Source organism: Saimiri boliviensis, chromosome 9 (assembly GCF_048565385.1).
Source record: "Saimiri boliviensis isolate mSaiBol1 chromosome 9, mSaiBol1.pri, whole genome shotgun sequence".
Lineage (NCBI taxonomy): Eukaryota > Metazoa > Chordata > Mammalia > Primates > Cebidae > Saimiri > Saimiri boliviensis.
The window spans coordinates 112,643,700-112,659,470 of NC_133457.1; the positions used below are offsets into that span (position 1 = coordinate 112,643,700).

The 15,771-nt window shown below is 42.2% G+C and overlaps 1 protein-coding gene and 1 pseudogene across 4 annotated transcripts in view; both read right to left on the bottom strand.

The window, feature by feature from the left end:
* Window positions 1-15,771, bottom strand: part of STAU1 (staufen double-stranded RNA binding protein 1) — a 79,052-nt gene that overhangs the window by 45,932 nt on the left and 17,349 nt on the right. For 2 of the 4 annotated variants that reach the window (XM_039479552.2, XM_039479553.2), the window contains exon 2: window positions 6,458-6,746. The exons of the other annotated variants lie outside the window; for them this stretch is intronic. In XM_039479552.2, the coding sequence (XP_039335486.1) occupies window positions 6,458-6,662 (205 nt within the window). In that variant the 5' untranslated portion in view covers window positions 6,663-6,746. The remainder of the gene's footprint in view (window positions 1-6,457; window positions 6,747-15,771) is intronic. 4 annotated transcript variants of the gene reach the window in all.
* LOC141585708 (iron-sulfur cluster assembly 1 homolog, mitochondrial pseudogene) lies at window positions 4-6,451 on the bottom strand (annotated as a pseudogene).

The window sequence follows — 15,771 nt, forward strand, 5'->3', positions numbered from 1 at the left end:
TGTGGAACAAGCAGGAGAGGAGTCAGAAGCAACCTGCAGACAGGAGGCGGTCCAGAGCTGAAAAACTTACAGGAATCAATCACAGGTGCTTGAGAATTGTCTCTGTTCAGAATCCCAAATAGCTAAACACTACTTGGAGTTTTAAAAGCAAAATATGAGCCGGGCGCAGTGGCTCAAGCCTGTAATCCCAGCACTTTGGAAGGTCGAGGCGGGTGGATCACGAGGTCAAGAGATCGAGACCATCCTGGTCAACATGGTGAAACCCTGTCTCTACTAAAATACAAAAAATTAGCTGGGCATGGTGGCGGCGCGTGCCTGTAATCCCAGCTACTCAGGAGGCTGAGGCAGGAGAATTGCCTGAACCCAGGAGGCGGAGGTTGCAGTAAGCCGAGATCGCGCCATTGCACTCCAGCCTGGGTAACAAGAGCGAAAGTCCGTCTCAAAAAAAAAAAAAAAAAAAAAAAGCAAAATATGGCCAGGCGGGGTGGCTCACACCTGTAATCCCAGCATTTTGGGAGGCCAAGGTGAGTGGATCGCTTGAGCCCAGCAATTCGAGACAAGCCTGGGCAATATAGCAAGACTTCATCTCTACAAAGAATAAAAAACAATTAGCTGGGCGTGAGGGCACGCACCTGTGGTCCCAGCTACTCAGGAGGCCAAAGTGGGAGGATTACTTGAGTCTGAGAGGTAGAGGCTGCAGTGAGACATGATGGCACCACTGCACTCCAGCCTAGGCGGCAGATAAAGACTTAAAAAAAATAAAGTAGGCCAGGCTTGTTGGCTCACGCCTGTAATCCCAGCACTTTAGGAGGCCAAGGCAGGCGGATCACGAGGTCAGGAGTTCAAGACCAGACTGGCCAACATGGTGAAACCCTGTCTCTTTTACTAAAAGATACAGAACTTAGCTAGGTATGGTGGCTTGTGCCTGTAATCCCAGCTCCTTGGGAGGCTGAGATAGGAGAATTGCTTGAATTGGGACCTGGGAGGCAGAGGTTGCAGTGAGCTGAGATGACGCCACTGCACTCCAGCCTGGGTTACAAAGCGAGACTCCATCTCAAAAATAAAATAATACAGTAAAAAGCCAATTATTCCAAAAGAAGAAATACAGTAAAAAGCCAATTATTCCAAAAAAGAAGCATATTTCTTTGACCTATTGGCAAAAATGAAAAAAGAAGCAACTTCAAAAATCTGTTAATTGGCCAGCGGCTCACATCTGTAATCCCAGCACTTTGGGAGGCTGAAGCAGGTGAATCACGAGGTCAGGAGGTAGAGACCATCCTGACTAACATGATGAAATCCAGTCTCTACTAAAAGTACAAAAAAATGAGTCAGGCATGGTGGCATGCACTTGTAGTCCCAGCTACTCAGGAGGCTGAAGCAGGAGAATCACTTGAACCCAGGGGGCGGAGGTTGCAGTGAGCCAAGACAGCACCATTGCTCTCCAGCCTGGGTGACACAGCAAGACTCCATCTAAAAAAAAAACAAAAAAAAAAAAAGTGTATATGTGTATATATATATATATATATACACACACACATATATATGTGTGTGTGTGTGTGTATAATCTTATCTAAGTATAGTTTTTGTTTAAGATAATCTCATCAGTTTGAAAATATGTATTTTGAATCACAGCACCAGTTTCAAGAGTATAAAAAATACAGAAAACATTTCGCACAAGCAATATGGACAATATTTACCTTACAATGTGCTGGACCTTGCTCACACAAAAGCTTATACTCAAGCTGGACCTTGCTGAAACTAACTCATTCACAAGACACCAACTGTGATTTCTCTCTATGGTGTTTGCCACATTAGAAGGAACTGAAAAATAATGTAAGAGCTCTGAAGTCAACTAGCAGTATATAAGACTACTACTCTCCTAGGGATATGAAAATAGAGGAAAAACAAAACAAAAGGTCCACAAATATAGGCCGCAGTCATGCAAAACTGCAAATCATTCCAGGAGTACACTCCCAGAGAAGACGCAACTGAGGTCTTTTCTGAACCAGCTGAAGCCAGGTAACCTAGGACTGGGTGTCTTCAAACGAGAGAAGTCAGGGTAGTAACTAACCCATGGTAGGCAAGCAAGATTCGAAATCAGATGAAGCACTGCTATTAAAACCAACTAAGGGAATACAAGGTCTTCTGAACAGAGAGTGGTTACCAAAACAGCTACCAGCTGTACCCTGACCATTATTTTACTAAACTCAACATGCCATCACCATCTCTCAAACAACGGTTGTCATTTTCCTTACAGTGAAACTCTCATTCCTGGGGCATCCTCTAGTCTTTTCTCCAAAGGCTGCTATCCTCAGACCTTATCTATTACTAACAATTATATAAGTAAAATAAAATGACCTTGGTGGGCAGGAGTTTACAAAGTCAATAGGATTTGGACACCTGAACCCATTAGAAGAAAAAGCAATAAATCCTAGAGGACTCAAACAGTCTGTGTCTTTTAAGAGAGCCTCACATGGCAAATATGGGGAAAACAGCATCTCTACAGGGCTATGACAAATCAAGAATGCTATCTGGTGAACCAGTCCAAGGAATTGTGGAGGTAGCGTGGAAGATGTCATGCAGCTGAGTGGGAGAAGCAAACACTCTAACAACAGATTTACAAAGTAAAGGAAATGAGAAGACAAAGGAGGAAACTGAAAGCAAACAGGCATAAGGAAGAGGATGAAAAGACTATTGTTATAAGGTGACTATGGTATAGAAATACTCAGACTGACAACCCATTTATTTCACTGGTCCTGCCATCTTGCGGGGAGGGTGTTGGGAAGCAGAATATTGTTTAAATTTATTATCCTCCCTGCTTTTTCGTTTTCATTTTCAAAATCCATCACTTTATTTCCCCTACAAGGCAGTCATACATTAAGCATGTGACAGTCACATGATTTCTGCAGTGAGCCCCAAGGCTTCCATGAGCTTTCCTGGAGCCTATGGCCAGAAGAGTCCACAGATTTCAAATATTTAAAAAGCTTTCTCCACAGCCACAAGTTCCTTTGCTGTTTGGGTTACTGAACACAAACCCACTGGATAATTTGTCTTCAACAAAGTCCATTTTTGTTCCTAAAAGTGTTAGCTGTGCTTTCTTTTCAATGAATACTCTGACTCCATCTTGAATAACTTCTTCATCAGAATCTCCTTTTGTCTTTGTATATTCTAGCGTATACGAAAGGCCATTACAGCCCCTGGTTCAGACACCAACTTTTACACCTACATGCTCAGCCTTATCTTTAAGAAGTTGTTTTATCTAGTTTACTGCTGAAGGTGTCAGGGTGAGAGCGGCCCAGGTGGGCTGCAGCTTCCTCTTGCTCACAGCCTGGACAGTTGCCTGGACTAAGGAAACTGACATCTTCGCCATCCTGGCACCCTGGTGCCTCAGGCCGAAGCTCAGCCACCTCAGCCTCTCTCCATGGACACGGCAGGTGCATCTCCCCACCCCCGCTTTCTTTTTTAATCAGACCCTGTCTCCTATTCGTAACAATACTGGGTTTTTTTGTTTGTTTTGTTTTTGATGGAGTCTCACTCTGTCACCTAGGCTGGAGTGCAGTGGCACAATCTTACCTCATTGCAACCTCCGCCTCCCAGGTTCAAGCAATTCTCTGCCTCAACCTCCGGAGTAGCTGGGAGTACAGGCGCCCACCATGACATCCAGCTAATTTTTTTCTATTTTAGTAGAGACAGGGTTTCACCATCTTGTCCAGGCTCATCTTGAACTCCTGACCTCGTGTTCCACCTTCCCCAGACTCCCAAAGTGCAAGGATTACAGGCGTGAGCCACTGCACCCAGCCTAGTTTCTTATTTATAATATTTGTAGGTATTTTTCTCCTCAAGTGTTTTAAATCTTTTACTTTTTTTTGAGACAGATCCTTGCTCTGTAGCCCAAGCTGGAGTGCAGTGACATGATCTCAGCTCACTGCAGCCTCTGCCTCCTGGGTTCAAGTGACTCTCCAGCCTCAGCCTCCTGAGTAGCTGGGCTTATAGGTATATGCCACCATGCCCAGCTAACTCTGTATTTTTAGTAGAGACAGGGTTTCACCATGTTGTGAGGCTGGTCTCACACTCCTGACCTCAGGTGATCTGCCCACCTTGGCCTCCCAAAGTGCTGGGATTACAGACGTGAACCACTGCATCTGGCAGAGTACCTTTAGTTCATTTTCATTTTCCTAATAATCAGATTTAAATGCTTCTAAGCTTTGAGTCAGTCTCAGTCTGTTGCCCAGGCTGGAGTAAGGTAGCACGATCACAGTTTATTGCAGCCTCGAACTCCTGGACTCAAGCAATCCTCCTGCCTCAGCCTCCCAAGTAGCTGAGACTGCAGGTACACCATCAAGCCCAGTTAATTTTTAAATTAGCCTCCCAGTCAGGCACAGTAACTCAAACCTGTAATTCCAACAATTTGGGAGGCCAAGGCAAGCTGATCACTTGAGGCCAGGAGTTGGAAGACCAGCGTGGATGGCGAAACCCTGTCTCTACTAAAAATACAAAACAGCCAAGTATAGTTGCAGGCACCTGTAATTCCAGCTACTCAGGAGGCTGAGGCAGGAGAATCCCTTGAACACAAGAGGCAGAGGGTGCAGTGAGCTGAGATCACACCCTGCACTCCAGCCTAAACAACAAAGTGAGACTCTGCCTCAATAAATAAATAAATAGGCTACCCAAAACACTGAAATTACAAGTGTGAGCCACCTTGCCAGCAAAGAAGTTTTTTTTTGTTTTTTTATTTCTGAGACAGAATCTCACTCTGTCTCCCAGGCTGAAGTACAGTGATGTAATTACAGCTCACAGCAGACTCGATTTCCTAGGCTCAAGTGACCCTCCTGCCTCAACCTCTGGAGTAGCTGGGACCACAGACATGTACCACCATGCTCAGCCAATTTTTCTATTTTTTTGTATAGATGGGGTTTCACCACATTGTCCAAGCTGGTCTCCAACTCCTGAGCTCAAGCAATCTCCCTCCTCAGCCTCCCAAAGTACTGTGATTACAGATGTGAGCCACCATGCCTGGCCATGATGCAGAGAATTTTAACAAGAAAATAAATCTGGGCACAGTAGCTCACACCTATAATCCCAGCTACTCAGGAGGCTGCGGCAAGAGGATCCACCTGAGCCCAGGAGATTGATACTGCATTGAACCGTAATCATACTACTGTACTCCAGCCTGGGCAACAGAGTGGAGACCCTGTGAAACAAACTAGAGAAAAGGAAACAAGAGAGGAGAAGAGAAAAAACTCTGCTTCTTTATTTCATTTCTAATTGGCCCTCATTATGATTTCTAAACTACTTCTGGAACCTCCCAGACTTAAACTTACTTGTTCAAAATAGAAACAAATAAATCGCCGGGCGCGGTGGCTCAAGCCTATAATCCCAGCACTTTGGGAGGCCGAGGCGGGTGGATCACGAGGTCGAGAGATCGAGACCATCCTGGTCAACATGGTGAAACCCCGTCTCTACTAAAAGTGCAAAAAATTAGCTGGGCATGGTGGCACGTGCCTGTAATCCCAGCTACTCAGGAGGCTGAGGCAGGAGAATTGCCTGAGCCCAGGAGGCGGAGGTTGCGGTGAGCCAAGATCGTGCCATTGCACTCCAGCCTGGGTAACAAGGGCGAAACTCAGTCTCAAAAAAAAAAAAAAAGAAACAAATAAATCTCAGCGTAGTTGTTTGCTTTCTAGTAAATATGGCTTCCCCCTAACCTAACTTGGGATAAAATCTTAAGACATTCATAAAGGAGGCTTATGCAGATACAAGAGTTCTTTGTCAGTTGTAGGAAACTGTTTTATTTTTATTTTTTTGAGATGGAGTCTCCCCTGTTGCCCAGGCTGGAGTGCACTGGCACGATCTCGGCTCACTGCAACCTCTACCTCTCGGGTTCAATTCTCCTGCCTCAGCCTCCTGAGTAGCTGGGATTATTAGCATGTAGCACCAAGCCCAGCTAATTTTTATATTTTTTTTTGTAGAGGTGGAGTTTCACCATGTTGGCAAGGCTGTTCTCAAACTCCTGACCTCAAGTGATCCACATGCCTTGGTCTCCCAAAGCACTGGGATTACAGGTGTGAACCACTGTGCCTAACTTGTTCTGAAAAATAATTTTAAATGCAGAATTATTCCATGCAATGATGAATATCCAAGGTGGTATTTATTGCTCAATTCTTTCTGCCAGCCACCACTCTTTAACAGATGAGGCTTTACATTTTGAGTAGTGTTCAGCTTCCAATTCTCGTTCTCACAACCTACAATGGTCTGTCAACTGAGGCCTCTGTCAACTCCCTACACAACCAGTGTTCTATATCTGGGATAAAGAAGTGTGGGTGGTGATACCTTCTTTGGCCTTTCTTTTGCTTTCTAAAGGTAAATGTGAGAGCTCCCTAAATCTGCAACCTACTTATCAGATCAGAAAACAGGGTAAGAAAACATTTGAAATAGAAGACACTTGGATTCATATGCTTACCTGCAGCTGCACTGGTGGAAGTAATAGATGCAGAGGGTAAAGCAGAGTTTTGAATGGGTCTACCTGCATTTTCAGAGGGCAGAGAGCTAGTAGTAGAAGGAATACTCATCAAAGGCTGTGAGAGAAGAGACTGGTTCTTGTTCAGTATTTGGCTCCCTGAGAGAGCAGCAGATGGGTTCTGAACTTGCACTTGAACTTGAGACATGGTCACTTTCAACAAAAGTGAACAAATGCAGGTAAACAGCTTTCAGTGCAGGTTAATTCAGTGCTATGAAGTCTAAAGTTCTACCTAAAAGTTGTAAGGGAAAGAAAATAAAAAGGTAAATTATAGAGGAGATATGTAATTGCCAATAGTCGGTCAAAATGGTGTTGCCTGCTCTGGAAAATAGCCCCATTTAGCATGTAGCTATGTTGATTTATTCAAAATGTTTCTCCTTAGTATACAGTAAGTTTCTTGGCCTTGTGACTTTCCCAGTGTTTTTTAAATGATTTACAATATCCATGTGTTCTGCACATTCATTATACAAAGTGAATCAGTAGGGTATAATAATATTTATTGGTGAATGTTAAGAACTGCAAACTTCCTGAAGAATGGTCTGTGTGGACTAAAAAGAAAAAAAAGAAAAAAGAAAAAAGAATTGCAAACTATAGCTTACTTTGAAAAATGCAAATTTACAAGTATGGAAAGGTTTCTATAGTATTTGGGGTATGGTAAAGGCTTCTTTCTGTTCTCAAAAATTATGAGAAATTGAAAGCAAACTAGGTTTATAACACCAGGAACAGGTATATGTGAACACTGCTTCTTCCTCTTAAGAACCAAGGCTCAGATTGACAACCTTAGGGCTTTAAGTTGACTGAAGGCAGGCAGGATACTTCTGTTTCTTTTTCCCTTTGCTGATGACAGATGTATTGTTTTCCTAAAAGGTTTGTTTGAGGTCTTATTTAAATACAGACCCCAAACAAGACAATGGCACCCCCACCGAGGCTCACAGATCCTGAGAAGTGATGTGAGTAACAAAGACCATACTAGAGTATTTATACTACTAAAAGCAAAAGTGGAGAAGAAGAAGACAGGAATGGATTTTCAACTGGCAATTTTACTGGCGTGGTGGTGAGGTGGGGAGCACTGGAACTTGTTTACTTCATCTTGTAAATTAAGAGAATAATGAAGGCGTTACTTCTAAATACATTACATTTCTTCACGAGTCAAAAATAAGGACAGTTGTGCTCATTTTCATGGCCATTCTTAAAAAGCTGAAAATGGGGCCGGGCGCGGTGGCTCACGCCTGTAATCCCAGCACTTTGGGAGGCTGAGGCAGGTGGATCATGAGGTCAAGAGATCGAGACCATCCTGGTCAACATGGTGAAACCCCGTCTCTACTAAAAATACAAAAAATTAGCTGGGCATGGTGGCACGTGCCTGTAATCCCAGCTATTCAGGAGGCTGAGGCAGGAGAATTGCCTGAACCCAGGAGGTGGAGGTTGCGGTGAGCAGAGATCGCGCCATTGCACTCCAGCCTGGGTAAGGTAACAAGAGTGAAACTCCGTCTCAAAAAAAAAAAAAAAAAAAAAAGCTGAAAATGTTTTCAAAGAGTCAAAGTACTTAAATGTGGCTTAACATTAGTGTCACTAAAGTTGGTATACAACCCCCCACTGCTAAATTTGACTGGCTTAAAATTTTTTTTTTAAATAATAACCAGTGGCAATGAAAAACAGAAATGACAGGTCTCTCAGGAAATAGCCAACCAATTCAGAAACCAGCAAACCTACTAATTAAAAGTTCTATTATAACGAAACAGTTTTACACTTTAAATTTTTTTAAGTATTGAAATGATTTTTAAAGCTGGTCCTCAAGGAAAAGATGAATGACTACAGCAATTAAGCTACTTGAGGAGTCCTGGCACATTCTGAGAGCAAAAAGGACTGCAAAACTCAAAAGAAACTCAGCCAAAATGTGACTCTGGATAGCACAGGCTTAAGTATTACCTTATTCAACAAAATCCCCCAAGAGTGCAGTTGTTCCTTTTTACTTTTGGAATCAGAACAAAGTAACAGAGGAGTTCCATTGAAGATCCACATAATGGTCTTAGAAGACAAGTCGCCAATGTCAAGAAACAAGTCCAGAAGCATTCAGAAGTCAGCTATGACCTTATTTCAGTGGGGTTCTTTTTCCCATTCAGCTGCTAAAACAGAAACATTTTTTTCCTCCTCCCTCCCTTTCTATTCATTACTCACTCACTCCCTTTCTCCGTTTCCTGCTTTTTGTCAACTCTGTCTTGAGACCACTTTTTACAACAAAAAAATTACTTGTAGTGATGTATGTACAACTTCACAACACCAACCCCAGGTCTCAAGGTCAAAAAACAAGCCGGGGTAAAGTATCCACTCCAGAATCTACTCCCATCCCAGAAAGAGCAACCCAACTCTGTCCTGAGTGGCAAGAGTTTTGAGACTCTGAATGAATGCCTAAATTTAGAAAGGGTGTGGACCAAGGGATTTTTTGTTAATGCTGTCTAAAGCAGGCTGACTGCCAGCATTTCAAGTCAGTCATAAATTTTTTTTTTTTTTTTTTTTGAGACAGTGTCTTGATCTGTCAACCAGGCTGGAGTGCAGTGGTGCAAGCTTGGCTCACTGCAACCTCTGCCTCCTGGGTTCAAGCGATTCTCCTGCCTCAGCCTCCCAAGTAGCTGGGATTACAGGCATGCACCACCATGTCCAGCTAATTTTTGGATTTTTAGCAGAGACAGGGTTTCGCCACGTTGGCCAGGCTGGTCTCAAACTCCTGACTTCAAGAGACATGCCCACTTCAGCCTCCCAAAGTGCTGGGATCACAGGCATGAGCCACTGCACTTGGCTCAAGTCAGTCATAAATACGTAAGTTTTCTAGAAGCTGAGAAAAGGAACAGGCATTTTAAATTAAGACTGCCTCAAAAATGTTACCCTTAAATTTACCTGAAGGAATTATGTCTAACAGTTGGTTGAAATATGTAGTTCAAAACAAAAGTTAAACTCTCCAAATAAGACTAGGGAAATTTAAATTTCCAACATGATAAATACAAAAATTCAACAAACAATGCTCATAAATTATTAGTCACCTGCTAATTGAACACTTTTATGTGTCGTATTTAAGCCTGAACAGAGCATCTAAGGCAGTAATTCTCAAGAAGGGGTAGAGACATTTTTTTGGTTGTCACAACCAGTGTGCAGAATGGAGGACCTACTGGTATCTAGTAGTGGGGCCAGGGATTGTTTCAAGCACACATGTACTAACCCACAAAATACAATCTTACTAATTTAACAAGTAGCTTATATTCTTAGGGAAAAGAAAATCCCCTTTCCATCTCAAAGGCTCTAAAAAAATAGATGCTAATATTTTATTTTATTATTTTTTTTTTGAGACAAAGTCTCAGTCTGTTGCTGAGGCTGAAGTGCAGTGGCACAACCTCTGCTCACTGTAACCTCCGACTCCTGGGTTGAAGCAATTTTCCTGCCTCAGCCTCCCAAGCAGTTGGCATTACAGGCGTGCACCACAACGCCTGGCTAATTTTTGTATTTTTAGTAGAGACGGCGTTTCACCATGTTGGCCAGGCTGGTCTCGAACACCTGATCTAAAGTGATCCTCCCGTCTTGGCCTCCCAAAGTGCTGGGATTACAGGTGTGAGCCATTGTGCCCGGCCTGATACTAATATTTCAGCACCCAAACAGATGCTCCTCTCCCAAGGAGAAGCCAGGACAGACATCACAGTTATGCATGGGGGAAAACCTATCATTTGCCCACATAACTCAAAGAACAAATCAAGCTTTTCGCTACTGATACTGATATAGTTCATAGCAGCCTTCAAGGCACTGTGGAAATTGGAAATATGACTTCTGTGTAAATTCTGAACCTGCTGCTCAACAGTACTGTCCTGAAGACTAAGTCCTTAAATGCAAATGAGTCTTTTCCTTTAAATCTATATTTAAGGATTGTTTTCCACCAGGTAAATTAAGGACTCGAGAGAGCAAATCCTTTGTTAGCCTTCTTAGCGACAAACACTATTTTATACATAGTAAAATTAGGTTGAAAAGTTTGAAAGATTCTTCAGATCTCACTGGTGCTGTAAACAACTCTTACTGTGAATTGTGTCATGCTGCCATTTCCCTGCCTCCCTGCCTCCCACACAGATGAGGGCCTTTCATCTTCTGGTTCTTTCTCTATTTGAAGGGCTTTAGACACCAACCAGGTCAGGAAAACATACTCATCTTATACTCAAGTCCTAATTTTACATAGCATACATAAGCACCATAATAACAAAGGGTGCTAAATGATGAAGTTACAGATGTTGCTTTTAAAAGATTCCTTAATTCCAAGTCCTCTCGGGTCTTAAGATTGGCTTGGTAACACAAAAATCTTATCATAAAAATAGAATCTTGCCTTGGCTGGCAGCTACCATTTTACAAGTGTCAAATACTTTTTATGGGTTGTAGGGAAGGAGAATCTGAGCACGAGATCTATGAAAGCTGTTTTTTTAATTATACATAATGTACTAAAAAGTGGTCACAAAATGTATATTCGGCACTCAGCAGTGAACCTACTGCTGACTAGACCATACTGAATACCTAGTCCAAGTGATCTGTTTAATACAAGAAGGCCGATCCTTCTAGAAACGGTTTACAGAATGATCTGTAATCATACTTAGTCTTTTTTTAATTATCTTGTGCTATTGCTAATACATGCTCAGTCTTACCCACTTTCAACTTACAGATTGTAAAATCTTAGCCCTATGAAATACTCAAGCAATTATGGGAAAACATTATTCATTTATTTATTTATTTTTCTGAGACAGTTTCACTCTGTCACCCAGGCTAGAGTGCAATGGCACAATCTTGGCTCACCATAACCTCTGCCTCCCAGGTTCAAGTGATTCTCCTGTGTTAGCCTCCCGAGTAGTGGGGACTACAGACGTGTACCACATGCCTGGCTAATTTTTTTTGTATTTTTAGTAGAGGTAGGGTTTCACCAAGTTGGTCAGGCTGGTCTTGAACTCCTGGCCTCAAGTGATCCGTCCACGTCAGCCTCCAAAAGTGGTGGATTAAAGGTGTTAGCCACCGCACCCAGCCAAAAAACATTTTTAATAGTCAGTTTTTAAACTGGATTAATACAACTTATAATGTAGTAGCTACACTTTTGTGTTATCAACATATCATTCTCCTTCATAGTAAGTGGTATCTCCAAATAACATTTCACTAAACATCTCCCCTTGCATGTCTTTCAGTAAATCTGATGTAACATAGATACACAGATACAAAGGAACACTCCAGTGCCTCACTGTGATAAAGCAATTAACAATTCTAAAATATATTCACTCAATATTCAACCAAAATTTATTAACCATCTATTACATGTGAACCCATAAATGGCAGATTGCACAACCTTAAATGCTGCAAAGGATCTATGTGTTAGACTGTTCCTCAAAGACACAAGGTGACATCTTTAAGTAATCATGTGTAAATACATTACTATGTTCTCTTTAGTTTTTTGAGAGGCTCCACTCCCAGAAAAACTTGGTCAATTAAAATACCTTAAGGAATAAACCACTTTTTCTACAATATAAAGTCCTTTTCAACAGCCTTGAAATACACCTAAATACCCACATCATACCTTTTACAAGTTATTTCTAATATTCTTTTCTGACATATCTTTTAGTTGCAATGTGGTTGTATGTCTTCTGAAAGTAAACTCAAGTCTCCACCATTACTTCCCCCTCCCAGTCTCCCAAAACAGTAATTCACTGACTCCAAACATTATCCAAATACCTGTAGACAGGGCAGACACTAGTAGAGAAGCATGTTAATCACTACCATCCTATACAATCATTTCAAACACAACTGCTTTAAGGTCAATGTCAAGCAAATAATGTTCAACAGCAGGCCTATATATACTAAATCACCCAATAATAAAAGGTTTTTTAAAAGAAATATGACCAAACTGTCAAAAAAGGGGGGGGAGGGGAAGCCCAGATTTGGTGGCTCACCCCTGTAATCCCAGCACTTTGAGAGGCAGAGGCAGGCAGATCACCTGAGATCAGGAGTTCAAGACCAGCCTTACCAAAATGGAGAAACCCCCTCTCTACCAAAAATACAAAATTAGCTGGGCCTGGTAGCACATGCCTGTAATCCCAGCTACTCGGGAGGCTGAGGCAGGAGAATCACTTTAACCTGGGAGGTGGAGGCAGAGGTAAGCCAAGACTGCACCACTGCACTGCAGCCTGAGCAACAAGAATAAACTCCATGGAAGGAGAAAGGAAGGGAAAGGAGGAGGAAGGGAAAAAGAAAAGGAAGGAGGGGAAGGAAAAGGAAGGGAGAGAGTGGGAGGAAGGGAAAGGAAGGGAGGAAGAGAAGGAAGGGAAAGGAGGGGAGGAAGGGAAAGAAACGAAGCCACTCTGTACCTGATGCTCAAGACAGAGACGCAGGAGAATTAGCCCTGAGGAGGCACACTCACTTGCAAGAGGATAAAATTAGCCAAAAATAATGCCTGAAAACAACCCAGGCCATTCAAGATGTTTGCACTTGCAATACAAGTGAGACTGAATGTAGTCCCTGTCTCACACTTGGCCCAAGGCCATGGGCAACAGAGGACTTTCCACACAAATGTAACAGTTGGGAGGTCAGATGGTCTGCTTAAAGAAATATTTCCTAAAAGAGATTTTCATTATTAATTATCATCCTAGAAAACTCATCATACCATGATAAAGTGAAAAACAATTTACCTCTACAGCCTAAAAACTATAATCCTTATTATCTTTTCTAGTTTTAAAACTTCATCAAGCTTCCGTGTCTCCTTCTCTAGGAGACATTCTCAAAAATGACAAAATTCAAGGACATATATTTGTAAACAGTTTTTAATCTAAACTTATACAAACATAGAAAACTGTTTTAACAAAGGCCAGGCACAGTGGCCAACGCCTGTAATCCCAGCACTTTGGGAGGCCGAGGCGGGTGGATCACCAAGTCAATAGACTGAGACCATCCTGGCCAACATGGTGAAACCCCATCTGTAATAAAAAAAAAAAAAAAATACAAAAATTAGCTGGGCATTTGGCACACACCTGTAGGCCCAGCTACTTGGGAGGCCAAGGCGGAAGAATCGCTTGAACCTGGGAGTTGGAGGTTGCAGTGAGCCAAGACCGTGCCACTGTGCTCCAGCCTGGTGACAGAGCAAGACTCCATCTCCCAAAAAACAAAAACAAAAACAAAAACTGTTTTAACACAACAAAAATGAATACCTGCTCATAATCTGACAGACCAGTGCCAAGACTCAGTTTTTCTTTTTTTTTTTTTTCCAACTTGCAGACAGCCTATCATGGGAAAGACTCAGTTTCTAAGAAATCAGCCTTGCTGTTAAGTAGCAACCAACAACATTAAATCAGATCAAACTTGAGTTGTGACTTTCAATTCCACTCCCAACTCTTGGCAATCCATTTCCCTGTGCCTCACTTTTCCCAAAACACTTTATAATAGGAGATTTGACAAAGCCTCAGTTGCTCAGTTGTAGCAGTCAGAGAGTCAAAACACTAAAGGAATCCTCAGGCATAATACAATTCTTTTTTTTTTTTTTTTGAGATGGAGTTTTGCTCTTGTTGCCCAGGCTGGAGTGCAATGGCGCAATCTCGGCTCACTGCAACCTCTGCCTTCCATGTTCAAGCAATTCTCCTGCCTCAGCCTCTCGAGTAGCTGGAATTACATGTGCCCGCCACTATACTCAGCGAATTTTTTGTATGTTTAGTAGAAACGGGGTTTCACCATATTGGCCATGCTGGTCTCAAACTCATGACCTCGTGATCCGCCAGCCTCAGCCTCCCAAAGTGCTGGGATTACAGGCGTGAGCCACAGCGCCAGCAATATAATTCTTTAAAAAGAAAAGCATTACACAAATCCAATATGATGAATTTAAATGCACTTACTGAGCTTTGTACAACTTCAGTAATTTCCTTATGCTTCCATTTCCTCATTCTCAAAGAAAGTAGGTTAACTTGTCTACTAATTACTACCTCAGTGATATGGTATGGCAATGTGCTTTCAGCTTTTAGAGGGAAAGTGTTAAAAACATGAAGCAGTGTTAATCCACATAGTGTATTTTGCATTGCCCTGACAAAAGACCAGAAAATCTTGAACACTCTTAGAAAACTCATTTTTTGGGCTGGGCATGGTGGCTCACGCCTATAATCCCAGCACCTTGGGAGGCTGAGGCGGGCAGATCACAAGGTCAGGAGTTCGAGACCAGTGTGGCCAACATGGTGAAACCCTGTTTCTACTAAACATACAAAAAATTAGCTAGGTGTAGTGTTTGGCACCTGTAATCCTAGCTACTCAAGGCTGAGGCGGGAGAATCACTTCAACCCATGAGGCAGAGGTTGCAGTGAGCTGAGATCACACCACTGCACTCCAGCACTGGTGACAGAGTAAGACTCTGTCTCAAAAAAAAAAAAAAAAAAAACAACTTTTTTGTTGTTATATATATATATATATACACATATATATATATATTAAAAAATACTTTTAGTTCTGGGGTACACGTGTAGATCATCAGGTTTGTTACATAGGTATACACGTGCCATGGTGGTGGTTTGTGGCATCCATCGCCCTATCATCTACATTAGGTATTTCTCCTAATGCTATCCCTCCCCAATCCCCCACCCCCTGCTATTCCTCCCCTAGCCGCCCATCCCCCAGGCCCCGATGTGTGATGGTATGATGTTCCCCTCCCTGTGTCCCTGTGTTCTCATTGTTCAACATCCACTTATGAGTGAGAACGTGCAGTGTTTGGTTTTCTGTTCTTGTGTCAGTTTGCTGAGAATGATGGTTTCCAGTTTCATCCATGTCCCTGCAAAGGACATGAACTCATCCGTTTTATGGCTGCATAGTATTCCACAGTGTATATGTCACATTTTCATTATTCAGTCTATCATTGATGGGTATTTGGGTTGGTTCCACGTCTTTGCTATTGTGAACAGTGCCACAATAAACTTTCGTGTGCATGTGTCTCTATAACAGAATGATTTATAATCCTTTGGGTATACACCCAGTAATGGGATTGCTCAGTCAAATGTTATTTCTATTTCTAGACCCTTGAGGAATCGTCACATTGTCTTCCACAATAGCTGAACTAATTTTCTCTCCCACCAACAGTGTAAAAGCATTTCTATTTCTCCACATCCTCTCCAGCATCTGCTGTCTCCTGATTTTTTAATGATCACCATTCTAATTGGTATGAGGTGATATCTCAACGTGGTTTTGATTTGCATTTCTCTAATGACCAATGATGATGAGCCTTC